Source organism: Schistocerca nitens, chromosome 9 (genome assembly GCF_023898315.1).
Source record: "Schistocerca nitens isolate TAMUIC-IGC-003100 chromosome 9, iqSchNite1.1, whole genome shotgun sequence".
Lineage (NCBI taxonomy): Eukaryota > Metazoa > Arthropoda > Insecta > Orthoptera > Acrididae > Schistocerca > Schistocerca nitens.
Window position 1 is genome coordinate 485391240 of NC_064622.1, and position 15445 is coordinate 485406684.

General features: G+C 42.2%; 1 protein-coding gene across 4 annotated transcripts in view; it reads right to left on the bottom strand.

Moving 5' to 3' along the window:
- Nucleotides 1–15445, bottom strand: part of LOC126203389 (homeobox protein slou-like) — a 143136-nt gene that overhangs the window by 77272 nt on the left and 50419 nt on the right. For all 4 annotated transcript variants that reach the window (XM_049937694.1, XM_049937696.1, XM_049937695.1 and 1 more), the window contains exon 4: nt 4738–4979. In XM_049937694.1, the coding sequence (XP_049793651.1) occupies nt 4738–4979 (242 nt within the window). The remainder of the gene's footprint in view (nt 1–4737; nt 4980–15445) is intronic.

Sequence of the window (15445 nt, forward strand, 5' to 3'; positions counted from 1 at the left end):
TTGCTAAAAACAAAGCAATTTTGTAGCTCACTCTGAGAGCTGCATCAGTTTATTTTTCTTCGTCATCCAGATCTTCTTCGGATAGCTTCCTTTTAAGTTTAATAACTTCCTGTGCACGATCTGGTCCATCACATTTTCCACTTCCGTAGTCTTTCGCTTGGTACGACATATAATGTCGCTGCAAATTAAATTTCCTAAAAGAATTCAGCGTTTTGTGACATACTAAACATTTTGCAACACGATCTTTTTCTGTAAACAGATACAATTCCTCCCAGTGGGGGTTGAACTGCGAAAGCATGGTTGGGGTTACACAACGGCGACTTGACATGATTCTTAACCAGCGAAGTGACTGTTAGAGCTGATCGTAGTACTTTAAGCGTTACACAGTCGGCGCGAATTCAATAGGCACGCTGCGGTCCTATTCATACGTGTGCGCGCATTTCCCCTCCCTCCCTACTCCACGACCTTGCACCTGCTCGTGAGCACGTGCCTGAGCAGACGCGAGTACTCGCGCTCAAAACTGGCCAGTTGTTAAGCCCTGATCTAGGTCTATTACAGGGGTATGAGCCATGAGGTAAGGGATTGGGAGCAGGAGTTGTGTGAGGATGCTTGAGTATATTGTGTAGGTTTGGTGGATGGCGGAATACTACTGTAGCAGGGGTGGGAAGGATAGTGGGCAGGACATTTCTCATTTCAGGCCACAACGAGAGGTAATCGAAACCCTGGCAGAGAATGTAATTCAGTTGCTCCAGTCCTGCACGGTACTGAATTATGAGGGGAATGTTCCTTTGTGGCCGGACGGTACGACTTTGGGAGGTGGTGGGAGACTGGAAAGATAAGGCACCGGAGATTTGTTTTTGTAAGAGTTTGGGAGGCTAATTACACTCAGTGAAGGCTTCAGTGAGACCCTCGGTATATTTCGAGAGGGACTGCTCGTCACTGCAGATGCGATGACCATGGGTGGCTAGGCTGTACGGAAGGGACTTCTTGGTATGGAATGGGTGGCAGCTGTCTAAGTGGAGGTATTGCTGGTGGTTAGTAGGTTTGATATGGGCGGAGGTACTGATGTAGCCATCTTTGAGGTGGAGGTCAACATCTAGACAGCCCATGAATAGGTTGGAATAGGATAGTGCCATGCGGGTGCCCACATCCGTACCCTGGATTTGTTTGTAAGTAATGCCTTCAAAGGAGAAGTAATTGTGGGTGAGGATGTAGTTGTCATGGAGACGAGGAAGGAGGTTGTCGGTTTCGAATCTGTCTGGTGTTGGGGAAGGTAGTGTTCAATAGTGGTAAGGCCACAGGCATTAGCAATGTTAGTGTACAGGGAGGTGGCATCAATAGTGACAAGCAGGGCACTGTGTGGTAAATGGACGGGAACTGTGGAGAGTCGGTGGAGGAAGTGGTTGGTATCTTTTATATCGGAGGGTATGTTCCAGGTAATAGGTTGAAGGTGTTGGTCAACGAGAGCAAAGATTCTCTCAGTGGGGGTACAGTAACCGGCCACAATGGGGTGTCCTGGGTGATTAGGTTTGTGGACTTTAGGAAGCATGTAGAAGGTAGGAGTGCGGGAAGTGGTAGGGGTGAGTAGAGAGATGGACTCTGGGTAGAGGTTCTGGAATGGGCCTAAGGATTTGAGTAGTGACTGAAGATCCTGCTGGATTACTGGAATGGGGTCACTGTGGCAAGGTTTGTAGGAGGAATTATCTGACAACTCACCGAGTCTTTCTGCCAGGTAATCCTTGCAGTTCAAAACAACAGTGGTGGAGCCTTTGTCTGCAGGTAGAATTATAAGGTCAGGATCAGTTATAGTTTATAAGTGTGACTTACAGTACTCCTACAAAGTTGTTTTTGTTGTTCCTGTTGTTAGGGTAATCAGATGTATTGTGAAAGAGCTCATTTCACACGAAAATACGTGCTTTTGAGAGTTGTTAGGAATGAAAATCAACAGATTCTTTGTAATTCTGTTCTTGAGTACCACTGAAATTAATGTTTCTTCTGCTGAACTTGTAGCACATCAATGACCTAACCTCCATGAATCAGAATTTAGAAAACAAAAATAGTGTTCGATAGTGATAGAAGCTGAAGAATGAATTAAAATTTCTACCACGGCTAGACCTTGAACCCATGTCTCCTGCTTAGTAGGTAGGTATGCTGACCATTACACCAATGTAGCGGTATGAGTGAAACAGCTGCATGGGCTACCCTAGTCCAGTTCCCTCTTTAACACAAATTTCAACTCATGCCTTCAGCCCGTTTTCCCCTTCTTCAACCAGACAGCCTCAGAAATCCTGATGATTTAAGAAGGGGAAAATGGCCTGAAGGTGTGAACTGATATTTGTTAGGTAGAGCACTGGACTGGGGTAGTCCTTGCAGCTGTGTTACCCATACTGCTACAGTGGTGTAACGGTTAGCTCATCTGCCTAGTAAACAGGAGACCCGTGTTCGAGGTCCGGCCACGGTTCAAATTTTAATACTTTCTTCAGCTATCATTATCAAAGATAAAGCTGAGACTCATACGTCTCAAGGAAACTATAATTCCTTTAGAGTAAAACTAGTATGTTATGGTTTACAAAGATTGAAAAGAGATAATCCACAAGATAAATTTCTGTGGTTTCAGGCCAATGTGTGTATTCAATATTGTTATCTCAAGTCAGCATTTTAATCACTTCTTCATTTAAAGGGGCTACTTCTGAACGCATGGGCAAAGCTTTCAACCACAAACAATTACTTCCAACTTTTATTGCACTACATAAACAAAATGTACATGCAACAGAGGCCAATGACACAGCTACATGTCTATACTATATCCACCCACAGCAATAGTTGGCTAACGAACGCCTAGGTCTACAGTACAGATTTTAATCCTTGTCAATAGTTTGCAATATTGCCATAACATTCAGCCATAAACTGCAACATTTATAACAAAACTGGATTAGTAAATTTGATGTAAGTTAAGGGATAATGTCACATAACAATAACACATATTACCAAGGTTGTTATTTTTCATAAACATTACACTTTTTAAAAGATATCTGATGGGCCTCAGAATGTGTGTGGCACATTTGTATACTTGTATATTAGTTTGCACTTCATCTCAATAATGCAACCATGTGGTCCCAACAGTTCTCTGGATCACAACATCCAAACAATGTGTAAGCATACCCGTGAGATTATTGTAACCCCAACTAGTTGCAGATGGTTACTACTGCATGCAGGGACTGCTTCACAGATTGTTGTTTTCAAGCAGCTATGCAGTAGATTAGATTACTATGACAATACTTGTTGAGGTCACAACTTCAAGAGAGAGATATGGCAGCTGTCCAAACAGTACACATTAGGTAACAATGAGTACATGCGAGGTGTGATCAAAAAGTACGAATTTTTTTAATTTTGCGAGCTTTATAAATCCAATTGTCAATATTCTTTAAATCTTGTTGGTACATGTGTTTCTGACGTATGTTTGTATTTTCAACTGTTTTGAATTTTAATTTATTGCTGACAGTTAAAAAGGCTACACGTTTTCAAGTGATGGCAAATTTTCACTTTCGAAAGAGATGGATCACAGAATTTGAATTAAATTTTACTTGAAAAATGGAATGAACTGCAGCACCTCATTCGAATTGTTGATTGTGGCTTTTGACGTATCTACTATGAAAAAGATAAGAGTTTACAAAATTTCAAAGAGGGTCAATAAGATGAAGGTGATGACCACCCTGAATGCCCTGGCACATCAGTTACTGACAACAATATGGAAGATGTAAAGAAAATTGTTCTGGAGAATTGCCAAATCAACATCAGAGAGGTTGCTGATGTCAGCATATCCTTTGGTTCACACTGAGCAATTTTTTTAGATGTTTTCAGCATGAAACTTGTAGCAGCAAAGTTTGTTCTGAAATTGCTGAATTCCACCAACAACTAAGTTGCATAGACATCACTCAGGAATTACTGAATTAAGTTGACAATCACCCAGAACTTCTAAAGACAGTTATAACAGGTGACGAAACATGGTTATATGGATATAACATCGAAACCGAGGCCCAGTGTCCCAATGGAAACTACCTAAAGAGACAAGACCAAAAAAATTTGACAAGTTCTACGAGAAGTGAATGTTCTTCTCAATGTTTTCTTTGATAACAATGGGACAGTGCATCAAGAGTTCATGCCTCATGGTCATATGGTCTACAAGGAATACTACCTGAAAGTCATACACTGTTTGTGTGAAGCTATTCAAAGAGAACAACCAGAATTGTGGCAAAATCATTAGTGGAAGCTGCATCACGATAATGTTCCCACTTACACGTCAATGCTTGTTTGTGATTTTCAGGAAAAACCAAACCAGTTATTTTGCCTCAGCCTCCAAATTTGCCAAACATGGCCCCTGCGACTTCTTTCTATTCCCGACGCTGAAGAGAACCATGAAAGGACATCATTTTGTCAACATTAATGAGATAAAAATAGAACCGTTGATGGAGCTGAACACCGTAACGAAAAGTCAGTTCCAGGTGACCTCCTAAGATTGGAAAAAGTTCTGGAATAAGTGTATTATATCTGAGGGGGATTACTTTGAAGGGAACAAAGTTGGTGTTGATGAATAAATAAAGATTCTTTAAGAACAACAAAAATTTCTGTTACTTTTTGATCACTCCTTGTACATCAGTCTACAAGCACAGTATAATAAGCGTAAATATCACTTCATCCAACAGCCATCTAATTGCCCAAATTTCACATATACCGTACCTTGGACCACTTGGAACTTGGAAATGGACATTCTCAATTCCTGGATGGAATGCTTTGACCATATCCTTTGTAAGCTCTGGGTCTGGGAACCGAATGATCAGAGACTGATTTCGGAGACCTTTCATGTGTGAAGATTCAACTGCTAAAGCTCTTTCTGCATCTTCCTTGTTCCAAGGACGTGATGGATAGCTCTGCGACATTGGTCGTCGCTTATTTGACTTAGGTTTGGTGAAGGTCTCCTCCTGTTTTTATACAATTTTACTTGTAAAATACAATTATATTCTTAAATAAAAAAGGCTTTTCTTACACACAAAGTGCTATAATTTATCATACATTATCTTACTTGCTCAAGTAAATTTTTGAGTTTATATTTCACATTCAAGTGCAAAATGATACCAGAGAATGATACTGCACATTATTGTATTGTGCACATGAATTTGTAGGACGCAATTCAAGATAAAGAGAAAATATTAACTCCATAATTACATACATAATTAACTGACACAACTTACAATTTTGCAAATATGAATGAGAATAATTTTTATATAAACAGTAGCTATGAAGTTTCCTCAAGAGGTGTTAAGGACAAAACAAGTTATTCAACATCATAAAGCCTGAAACACCTGAAAATAAAACTTTACATCACATTAGAAAAATAAATTTTAGAAACCACTCCCTCTCTCACACAAAATGCACTGAAAGTTCTCAACAAAAAGGAATACCTCTAAATTTGTGGCACATAAAAAGAACAGATCACCCTGTTGGTCAGATTTTGTCTGTTGACATTCTGTCAAAATACAGGTTTTGACCAATTAGTATTGTGACTCCAGTCATCAAAAGAAATATATGTACATTGCATAAATGGTATCATTAGTATTGTGACTCCAGTCATCAAAAGAAATATATGTACATTGCATAAATGGTATCATCCTTGTGAGCCTTACGAATCATACCAACAGCATCTTCATTCAGTTGACCATAAAATTTGATGGCAAAATGTTGCTCAAACACATTCTAAAGGCGCAGTGGCAAAAAAACTGACTCCATCTACAGTCACTATCAACCATCCCTTGTCACTGGCTGAAAAAATCAGTTTCACAAATTTTCAGTCTAAAACTGCATGTCTAAAATGTAACTGGAGAATTGTGAATGTTGGTTTTAGGTTAGATACAGATGGTGCCTGATATAGCCCATAGTGTTTCAGGAGGAATGATATTTTGGGAGATTGCAGTATGGACTATTTTGAATAAATTATTCTGTACAACAGATATCCAATTATAATTTGTTACACAGATAAGTTTTCATTCTGCACACTGATACTATAGTTTGTACCTTACGAGTCTTTGGAGAAACACTTGGTGGAACTGAACATAAAAAGTAGCTAATGTTTCTTGAGCGGTCGAGAACACGATTATAATTGAAGACTGTAGCTTAACAAGTCTTGGGATGTAGTGGAACATAGCAAATAGTTAAGTGGGTTTTGAGTCTGAGTAAATGTGAACAGAAAGCTAGAATTTTGGAAATGGTTTACGCTGATTAGGTTCTGAGAGGACCTATGGACAATAAGACATTAGCGCAAATGATGACTGGGTTTTGGTAGTGTGGCATTTAAAGGAGGCCACAATTCAGCTATGCTGGACTGCAGGTACTTGGATCCTAAGTAGCATATACGGTGATCTAACGACAGACATAGCACTCACATTAATAACACGAAATGAGGCTAGGGAGGCCAGTAAATGCAAGTGCATCAAATCAATTAACAGAGTGCAACACATCGTATAAAAACTGCCAACTGCAATCATAAATATATTTACAATTAAACCATTCATTCCTGGATAAATTTTTATACTTACTGAGTGACAAATAATTTTATGATACATGATAAACTGTATGGCTGGTAATGGCACTGCACAGTAGCCATCATCAAAGCAAACAACGAATATTACATTATTGTTGTTAAAAATTCCGTAATGTTAAGTTTGACTGCTACTCACCATATAGCGGAAAATTGAGTTGCAGATGGCACAACAAAAGACTGCCAAGCTAAGCTTTTAGCCAAAAAGGCAGGCAGAGACTGTGGTCATGTGTGTATGAGTTGCGCTTTTGTGTGTGTGTGTGTGTGTGTGTGTGTACTTTGTCTAAGTCCAATGAAGGCCTTGTTGACCAGAAGCTCACTTGTTTGACAGTCTTTTTGTTGTGCCTATCTGCAACTCAACATCTTCACTGTATCGTGAATAGCAATCTATCCTTTTCATATCACTAACAATGCAGGAAAAGACAGATTGCTACTTACCATAAAGAAGACACATCAAGTTACAGACAGGCACAATTAAGACACTTACACAAAGCTTTCAGTCAAAGCTGTCATCAGTAAAAACACACACACACACACACACAAAGATGATGTGACTTACCAAACGAAAGTGCTGGCAGGTTGATAGACACATAAACAAACACAAACATACACACAAAATTCAAGCTTTCGCACCCAACAGTTGCTTCATCAGGAAAGGGGGAAGGAGAGGGAAAGATGAAAGGATGTGGGTTTTAAGGGAGTGGGTAAGGAGTCATTGCAATCCCGGGAGCGGAAAGACTTACCTTAGGGGGGAAAAAAGGACAGGTATACACTCGCACACACACACATATCCATCCGCACATACACAGACACAAGCAGACATTTGTAAAGGCAAAGAGTTTGGGCAGAGATGTCAGTCGAGGCGGAAGTACAGAGGCATAGATGATGTTGAATGACAGGTGAGGTATGAGTGGCGGCAACTTGAAATTAGCGGAGGTTGAGGCCTGGCAGGTAACGAGAAGAGAGGATATACTGAAGGGCAAGTTCCCATCTCCGGAGTTCTGACAAGTTGGTGTTAGTGGGAAGTATCCAGATAACCCGGACGGTGTAACACTGTGCCAAGATGTGCTGGCCGTGCACCAAGGCATGTTTAGCCACAGGGTGATCCTCATTACCAACAAACACTGTCTGCCTGTGTCCATTCATGCCTGGAACAGTTCTGTCCTCCGTCACAGCGGGATCCACCTCCTCTTCCTCAAAATCACCCTCTCCAAACCTTCCAGGAATTTCTGACTTCCAGCCTTAATCCTACTCCCAACATCACCACTGCTGAAGCCCAGGCTATCTGTGATCTGAAGGCTGACCGATCCATCGTCATTCTTCTGGTGGACAAGGGGCCCACGACCCTGGTACTTGATGGTCGGGAGTATGTGGCTGAGGGACTGCGTCAGCTTTCAGACAACACTACATACAAAGTTTGCCAAGGTAATCCCATTCCTGATGTCCAGGCGGAGCTTCAAGGAATCCTCAGAACCTTAGGCCCCCTACAAAACCTTTCACCTGACTCCATCAACCTCCTGACCCCACCGACACCCCGCACCCCTACCTTCTTCCTAAAATTTACAAACCCAATCATCCCGGCCACCCTATTGTAGCTTGTTACCAAGCCCCCACAGAACGTATCTCTGTCTACGTAGATCAACACCTTCAACCCATTACATGCAGTCTCCCATCCTTCATCAAAGACACCAACCACTTTCTCGAATGCCTGGAATCCTTACCCAATCTGTTACCCCCGGAAACCATCCTTGTAACCATTGATGCCACTTCCTTATACACAAATATTCCGCACGTCCAGGGCCTCGCTGCGATAGAGCACTTCCTTTCACGCCGATCACCTGCCACCCTACCTAAAACCTCTTTCCTCATTACCTTAGCCAGCTTCATCCTGACCCACAACTTCTTCACTTTCGAAGGCCAGACATACCAACAATTAAAGGGAACAGCCATGGGTACCAGGATGGCCCCCTCGTACGCCAACCTATCCATGGGTCGCTTAGAGGAAGCCTTCTTGGTTACCCAGGCCTGCCAACCCAAAGTTTGGTACAGATTTATTGATGATATCTTCATGATCTGGACTCGCAGTGAAGAAGAACTCCAGAATTTCCTCTCCAACCTCAACTCCTTTGGTTCCATCAGATTCACTTGGTCCTACTCCAAATCCCATGCCACTTTCCTTGACGTTGACCTCCAACTGTCTAATGGCCAGCTTCACACGTCCGTCCACATCAAACCCACCAACAAGCAACAGTACCTCCATTATGACAGCTGCCACCCATTCCACATCAAACGGTCCCTTCCCTATAGCCTAGGTCTTCGTGGCAAACGAATCTGCTCCAGTCCGGAATCCCTGAACCATTACACCAACAACCTGAAAACAGCTTTCGCATCCCGCAACTACCCTCCCGACCTGGTACAGAAGCAAATAACCAGAGCCACTTCCTCATCCCCTCAAACCCAGAACGTCCCACAGAAAAACCCCAAAAGTGCCCCACTTGTGACAGGATACTTTCCGGGACTGGATCAGACTCTGAATGTGGCTCTCCAGCAGGGATACGACTTCCTCAAATCCTGCCCTGAAATGAGATCCATCCTTCATGAAATCCACCCCACTCCACCAAGAGTGTCTTTCCGCCGTCCACCTAACCTTCGTAACCTCTTAGTTCATCCCTATGAAATCCCCAAACAACCTTCCCTACCCTCTGACTCCTACCATTGTAACCGCCCCCGATGTAAAACCTGTCCCATGCACCCTCCCACCACCACCTAACCCAGTCCTGTAACCCGGAAGGTGTACACAATCAAAGGGAGAGCCACGTGTGAAAGCACCCACGTGATTTACCAATTGACCTGCCTACACTGTCAAGCTTTCTATGTGGGAATGACCAGCAACAAACTGTCCATTCGCATGAATGGACACAGGCAGACAGTGTTTGTTGGTAATGAGGATCACCCTGTGGCTAAACATGCCTTGGTGCACGGCCAGCACATCTTGGCACAGTGTTACACCGCCCGGGTTATCTGGATACTTCCTACTAACACCAACCTGTCAGAACTCTGGAGATGGGAACTTGCCCTTCAATATATCCTCTCTTCTTGTTACCTGCCAGGCCTCAACCTCCGCTAATTTCAAGTTGCCGCCGCTCATACCTCACCTGTCATTCAACATCATCTTTGCCTCTGTACTTCCTCCTCGACTGACATCTCTGCCCGAACTCTTTGCCTTTACAAATGTCTGCTTGTGTCTGTGTATGTGCGGATGGATATGTGTGTGTATGCGCGAGTGTATATCTGTCCTTTTTTCCCCCTAAGGTAAGTCTTTCCGCTCCCGGGATTGCAATGACTCCGTACCTACTCCCTTAAAACCCACATCCTTTCATCTTTCCCTCGCCTTCCCTCTTTCCTCATGAAAAAAAAAAAAAAAAAAAAAAAATATATATATATATATATATATATATATATATATATATATATATATAAAAAACAAAGATGATGTGACTTACCAAACGAAAGTGCTGGCAGGTCGATAGACACACAAACATACACACAAAAGTCTTTAAGTATGTCTGCTTGTGTCTGTATATGTGTGGATGGATATGTGTGTGTGTGCGCGCGAGTGTATACCCGTCCTTTTTTCCCCCTAAGGTAAGTCTTTCCGCTCCCGGGACGGGAATGACTACTTACCCTCTTCCTTAAAACCCACATCCTTTCGTCTTTGCCTCTCCTTCCCTCTTTCCTGATGAGGCAACAGTTTGTTGCGAAAGCTTGAATTTTGTGTGTATGTTTGTGTTTGTTTGTGTGTCTATCGACCTGCCAGCACTTTCGTTTGGTAAGTCACATCATCTTTGTTTTTATATACAAACACACCTAATGCACACACAACCACCAGCTTCAGCATTTCAGCCCAAGATGATGCTGGAGTTGGCAGTTGTGTGTCTGTGATGTGTGTGTGTGTGTGTGTGTGTGTTTTTCTCTCTTTTACTGATGAAGGCTGTGGCCAAAAGTTATATGTGAAAGTCTTTTAACTGTACATAAGAGAATGGTGCACTGATGTAAGCACGGCCTCTGTCCTTATCATTTACAGCAGATTCAACACTTTCAAAAAGGAGATGTAGGTAGAAGACCAGATATTTTGTCACTGGCTAACTGAAACTCGCAAGCACTTCCATTAATACTGTTTACACAAGGAACAACTTTTATCTTGAAGGTATCAATAACACTCAGAATTCACACTGATGCTCCAATGAAAACCCTCCAGCTTTTTTGTCTATCAGTCGACTGGGCCTGGCCTTTTGCACTACCGCACTGTCTTACAGGGGCCCATCACCTAGCCTTTCCCGAAAATGAGCTTCTGGGTTATTGAAGGAGGTTCCTTTGGCTACAAGAATGTCTATTTTCTTCCAGCACGACGGTATCCCTACACACTTTAGTTGTCAGGTGACACAGCATCTATACCCAACATTCCCTGGAAGCTTGATTAGCAGAAATAGTCACATTTCCTGGTGACCAAGTGCCTTGACCTTACAAATACAGATTTTTGCCTGAGGATATAGCTGAAATTCAAAGTGTACAAAAAACACACAAGTAACAAATTGATTGTTTGGGTTATGAATAAGGCTGCTCTCATACAAGACTGCCAAGACAGACTAAGAAGAGTAGTTATAAGTGGTGGTGTCATGAAATCTGAAAGTTTATCGCAGTTGGAGGTTGAATTTATTAAAATTAACTTTGAACTTAATCACTGGTATTTCCTTAACACTTCCTATGATTGTCTGGATTACACTGTAACAGCTTTATCTCTGTAACCAATAACAAATGAACATATTGTATGGCACATTTTATTTTAATTAGTCTATACTACCACTTTGTCATATATAAGGGGCAAGCAATCAAAAGGTTTCTGTTCGAAGGCTACACAGCACAGAATTGGTATGCCAATCAGGCAAAATTGTCATAAGCATGAAGGCAATTGTCTCACTGACACATCAGGTTGAAGATACCTGTTTGGTAAAACACCATGTCCTGTTGCGTGAAGAAGTCTGTGTAACTGCTTGGAGCACATCCTCATCCGACAAGTACCGTTGACCCTCCAAGGACCTTTTTGTGGGATAGCAGGTGTGACAACCGCATGGTGAGAGATCAGGACTAGAGAGCAGGTTCTCGAGTGTCTCCCACTCAAGTTTGTGTAACTTCTGCTTTCCAGCAGTATCTTTTGGTGCACCAGTCAACAACGTTGGTTTTCTACAGACATGCTGCCCCATACATATTCTTCAGTCACCAGTGGATGTCTACGGATGTTTGTACTTCAGCAGCCAAGAAAAGAGTAACAGCACCTTGAACTTGTTTGAACACATCTAGTAATAGCATTGCCACAATTCACATTTCTGCATTTATTGCATGCACAGCAGAAGGACGCAAAATGCCACATTAATCCCTTGCTTCCATGCCGGTGCTTATACACTATGTGATCAAAAGTATCCAGACACCTGGCTGAAAATGACAAAGTTTGTGGTGCCCTCCATCGGTAATGCTGGAATTCAATATGGGGCTGGCCCACCCTTAGCCTTGATGACAGCTACCACTCTTGCAGGCATACGTTCAATCAGGTGTGGTGGACGGTTTCTTGGGGAATGGTGGCCCACTCGTCACAGAGTGCTCCACTGAGGAGAGGTATTGGTGCCAATCAGTGAGGCCTGGCATGAAGTCAGAATTCCAAAACATCCCAAAGGTGTTCGTAGGATTCAGGTCAGGACTCTGTGCAGGTCAGTCCATTACAGGATGTTATTGTCGCATAACTGCTCCGCCACAGGCCGTGTATTATGAACAGATGCTCGATCATGTTGAAAGATGCAATCACCATCCCCGAATTGCTCTTCAACAGTGGGAAGCAAGAATGTGCTTCAAACATCAATGTAGGCCTATGCTGTGATAGCGCCATGCAAAAAAACAAGGGGTGCAAGCCCCCTTCATGAAAAACACGACCACACCATAACACCACCACCTCCAAATTTTACTGTTGGCACTACACACGCTGGCAGATGATGTTCACCGGCCATTCACCATACCCACACCCTGCCATCGGATTGTCACATTGTGTACCGTGATTTGTCACTCCACACATTTTTTCACTGTTCAGTTGTCCAATGTTTACACTCCTTACACCAAGCGAGGTGTTGTTTGGCATTTATCTGGCGTGGTGTGTGGCTTATGAGCAGCTGCTCGACCATGAAATCCACGTTTTCTCACCTCCCGCCTAACTGTCATAGTACTTGCACTGGATCCCGATGCAGTTTGGAATTACTGTGTGATGGTCTGCCTGTTACACATTACGACCCTCTTTAACTGTCGGCAGTCTCTGTCAGTCAACAGACGAGGTCAGCCTGTACGCTTTTGTGCTGTATGTGTCCCTTCACATTTCCACTTCGCTATCACATTGGAAACAATGTGATGTTAAGCAGTGTGGAAATCTTGCATACAGACGAATGACAGAAGTGACACCCAATCACCTGACCAGGTTCAAAGTCTGTGAGTTCCACGGAGTGCCCCCATTCTGCTCTCTCACGATGTCTAATGACTAATAAGGTTGCTGATATGGAGTACCTGGCAGAAGGTGGCATCGCAATGCACCTAATATGAGAAACATATGTTTTGGGGGTGTCTGGATATTTTGATCACATAGTATATAACGGCATCAGTTTAGTGCAGTGTTGCATAAAGATATACTATTCCTCTGAATCACCCTGTATAGTACAAATCACAATTACATTCAGTGACACCTGACAACTGATGTACGACAAACACAGAGGTGTAACTTCCAAGACATAAATACCTGTAATACAACTAACTTTCAATAATGGAGATAATTAAAAAAAAATTGCTTACTGAAAAAAGATGAAGGAAGTAAGTCAGTAAATTAATAAGTTTGGCCCCAACAAGCAAGCAGTAAGTGATTCAAACTATTAAAACAAGTACTTCAAACAGTGCACGACTGTAAAATAAGAAGATGGGTAGTCATTTTGATAAGGAACTAAAATACCTTTTAGCATGTTAGGAATTACTTGTGGCATGCCATGAAATCTTAAAACATTTAATAATGAAGCTTCTACAGAGTATATGCATGGAATTGTGGACAATTATCTTTCTTTTTTCTTGTTCACTGCTTTCATAGCACACATCAAGCCAAAAGGAAGTGTAGTTTTCAATCGTCCCCATTAACAGCTGACAGGCAATAACATTTGTTCTCTTTCCAAGCACCTAGTTACTGCTAAACAGTGACAATTGCACTCTTTCAGACTGTGCTTCCTTGTTTCGTGACAGTTTCATTTGTAGAGCAACTAAATTACTAATTGCAGCTGAAGGGTCAGTGATATTTTGATACAGCAGCAGAGCTGTCAATGCGTGTCTGTAAGTATGCTAGTGCATCTTAAATATCTTTATCGGATGAATGGGTGAAAATGAAGAATCTCATAAGCAGGTAAGGGGAATTATGGTCCATGTATATAACTTTTTCAAATGTGAATCTGAAAATGAGACTCCACTTTTTTTTCCACCTGAAGTCACAATAACAAACAGTAGAAGTATGTGATACTGATGATAGAACTGTACACTGAATTGTAAACTGAAGTACCACAGCTGTAGACACAACAGGAGGAGTTGCTTTTGTGTGTTACTATTCGGCTTATACACGGTCCAGTCATATTTATGTGACCACCGCCATTGTTCAACATCAATGTGCAATCACCACTCGCAGGTCACTCGAGGTAGCACTAGCGGTGGAGAGTATATAAAGCATGTTGGTGGGATGTAGAACACAGTGCAGTCGTCATAATACATAAACAGAGCAATTTATCTGGCATCCAAAAGAGCACCGTCATCGGCTTTCAGGCCAAGGGTGGAAGCATTTCCAAAACAGCTAAGTTTGCAAATTGTTCACGTGTCGCTGCAGTTAAGTATACTGTGCACGGATAAATGGTGGTATCAAAAACAGACACCGAAGCAACTGTGGTGCATAGATGAAAGGGGTCAACAACAGCTACAGAGATGTGTATGGGCGAATAGATGTGCAACTGTCGAGCAACTGACTGCCCAATGAGCCAAGAGGCTACCAACAGTGTCTCCTCAATGACTGTCCAGCAAACATTGCTGCATATGAGCCTCTGCAGTCTGGTTCACACTCCATGCTGACTGCTGTTCATTGGCAACTAAGTTTGGAATTTTCAAATCAATACCACAACTGGACACAAGAGGTGACCTTTTCAGATGAATCAAGCTTCTGCTCCATCAGACAGATGGCCCTGTCGTGTACAGTGTGAAAGTCTGAAAGCAAGCAACCTGCAACAATCATCGGGAGTGACAGGGCCAGATGAAGGAGCATTATGTTCTGGGGAATGTTTTCATGGCATTACTTGCATGATATCGTTCTGGATGGCACAGCAGATGAACACAATTATGCATCTGTCCTACATGCAGTTCGTTTTTTCTCGACACAATAGCATGTATCATCAGGACAATGTGACATACAGCTCACAATGTATGTGATGGCTCGAATAGCACCAGGATGAGTTTACTGTACTCAATTCACAACCAAACTCTCCAGATTTAAACTTAATCGAGAATCTGTGGGACAGCTCGCTCAGCAGTACTTTTCAGAACCTCGCTGACTCTATTCCTGCATGTCTTGTAGAGTTCCACGTAGCAAATGATGGTTTAAGTCCAATACTACAGTTTCCTCAATGAGTAATGTGTAATCAGTACTAGAGTTCGGATTTTGCATATTTTGCATATCATTTTTTTACAGTACCTTGTGTTGTTTCTTCATGAATTATGATATTTTGGAGGTACTAGGCTACTTTA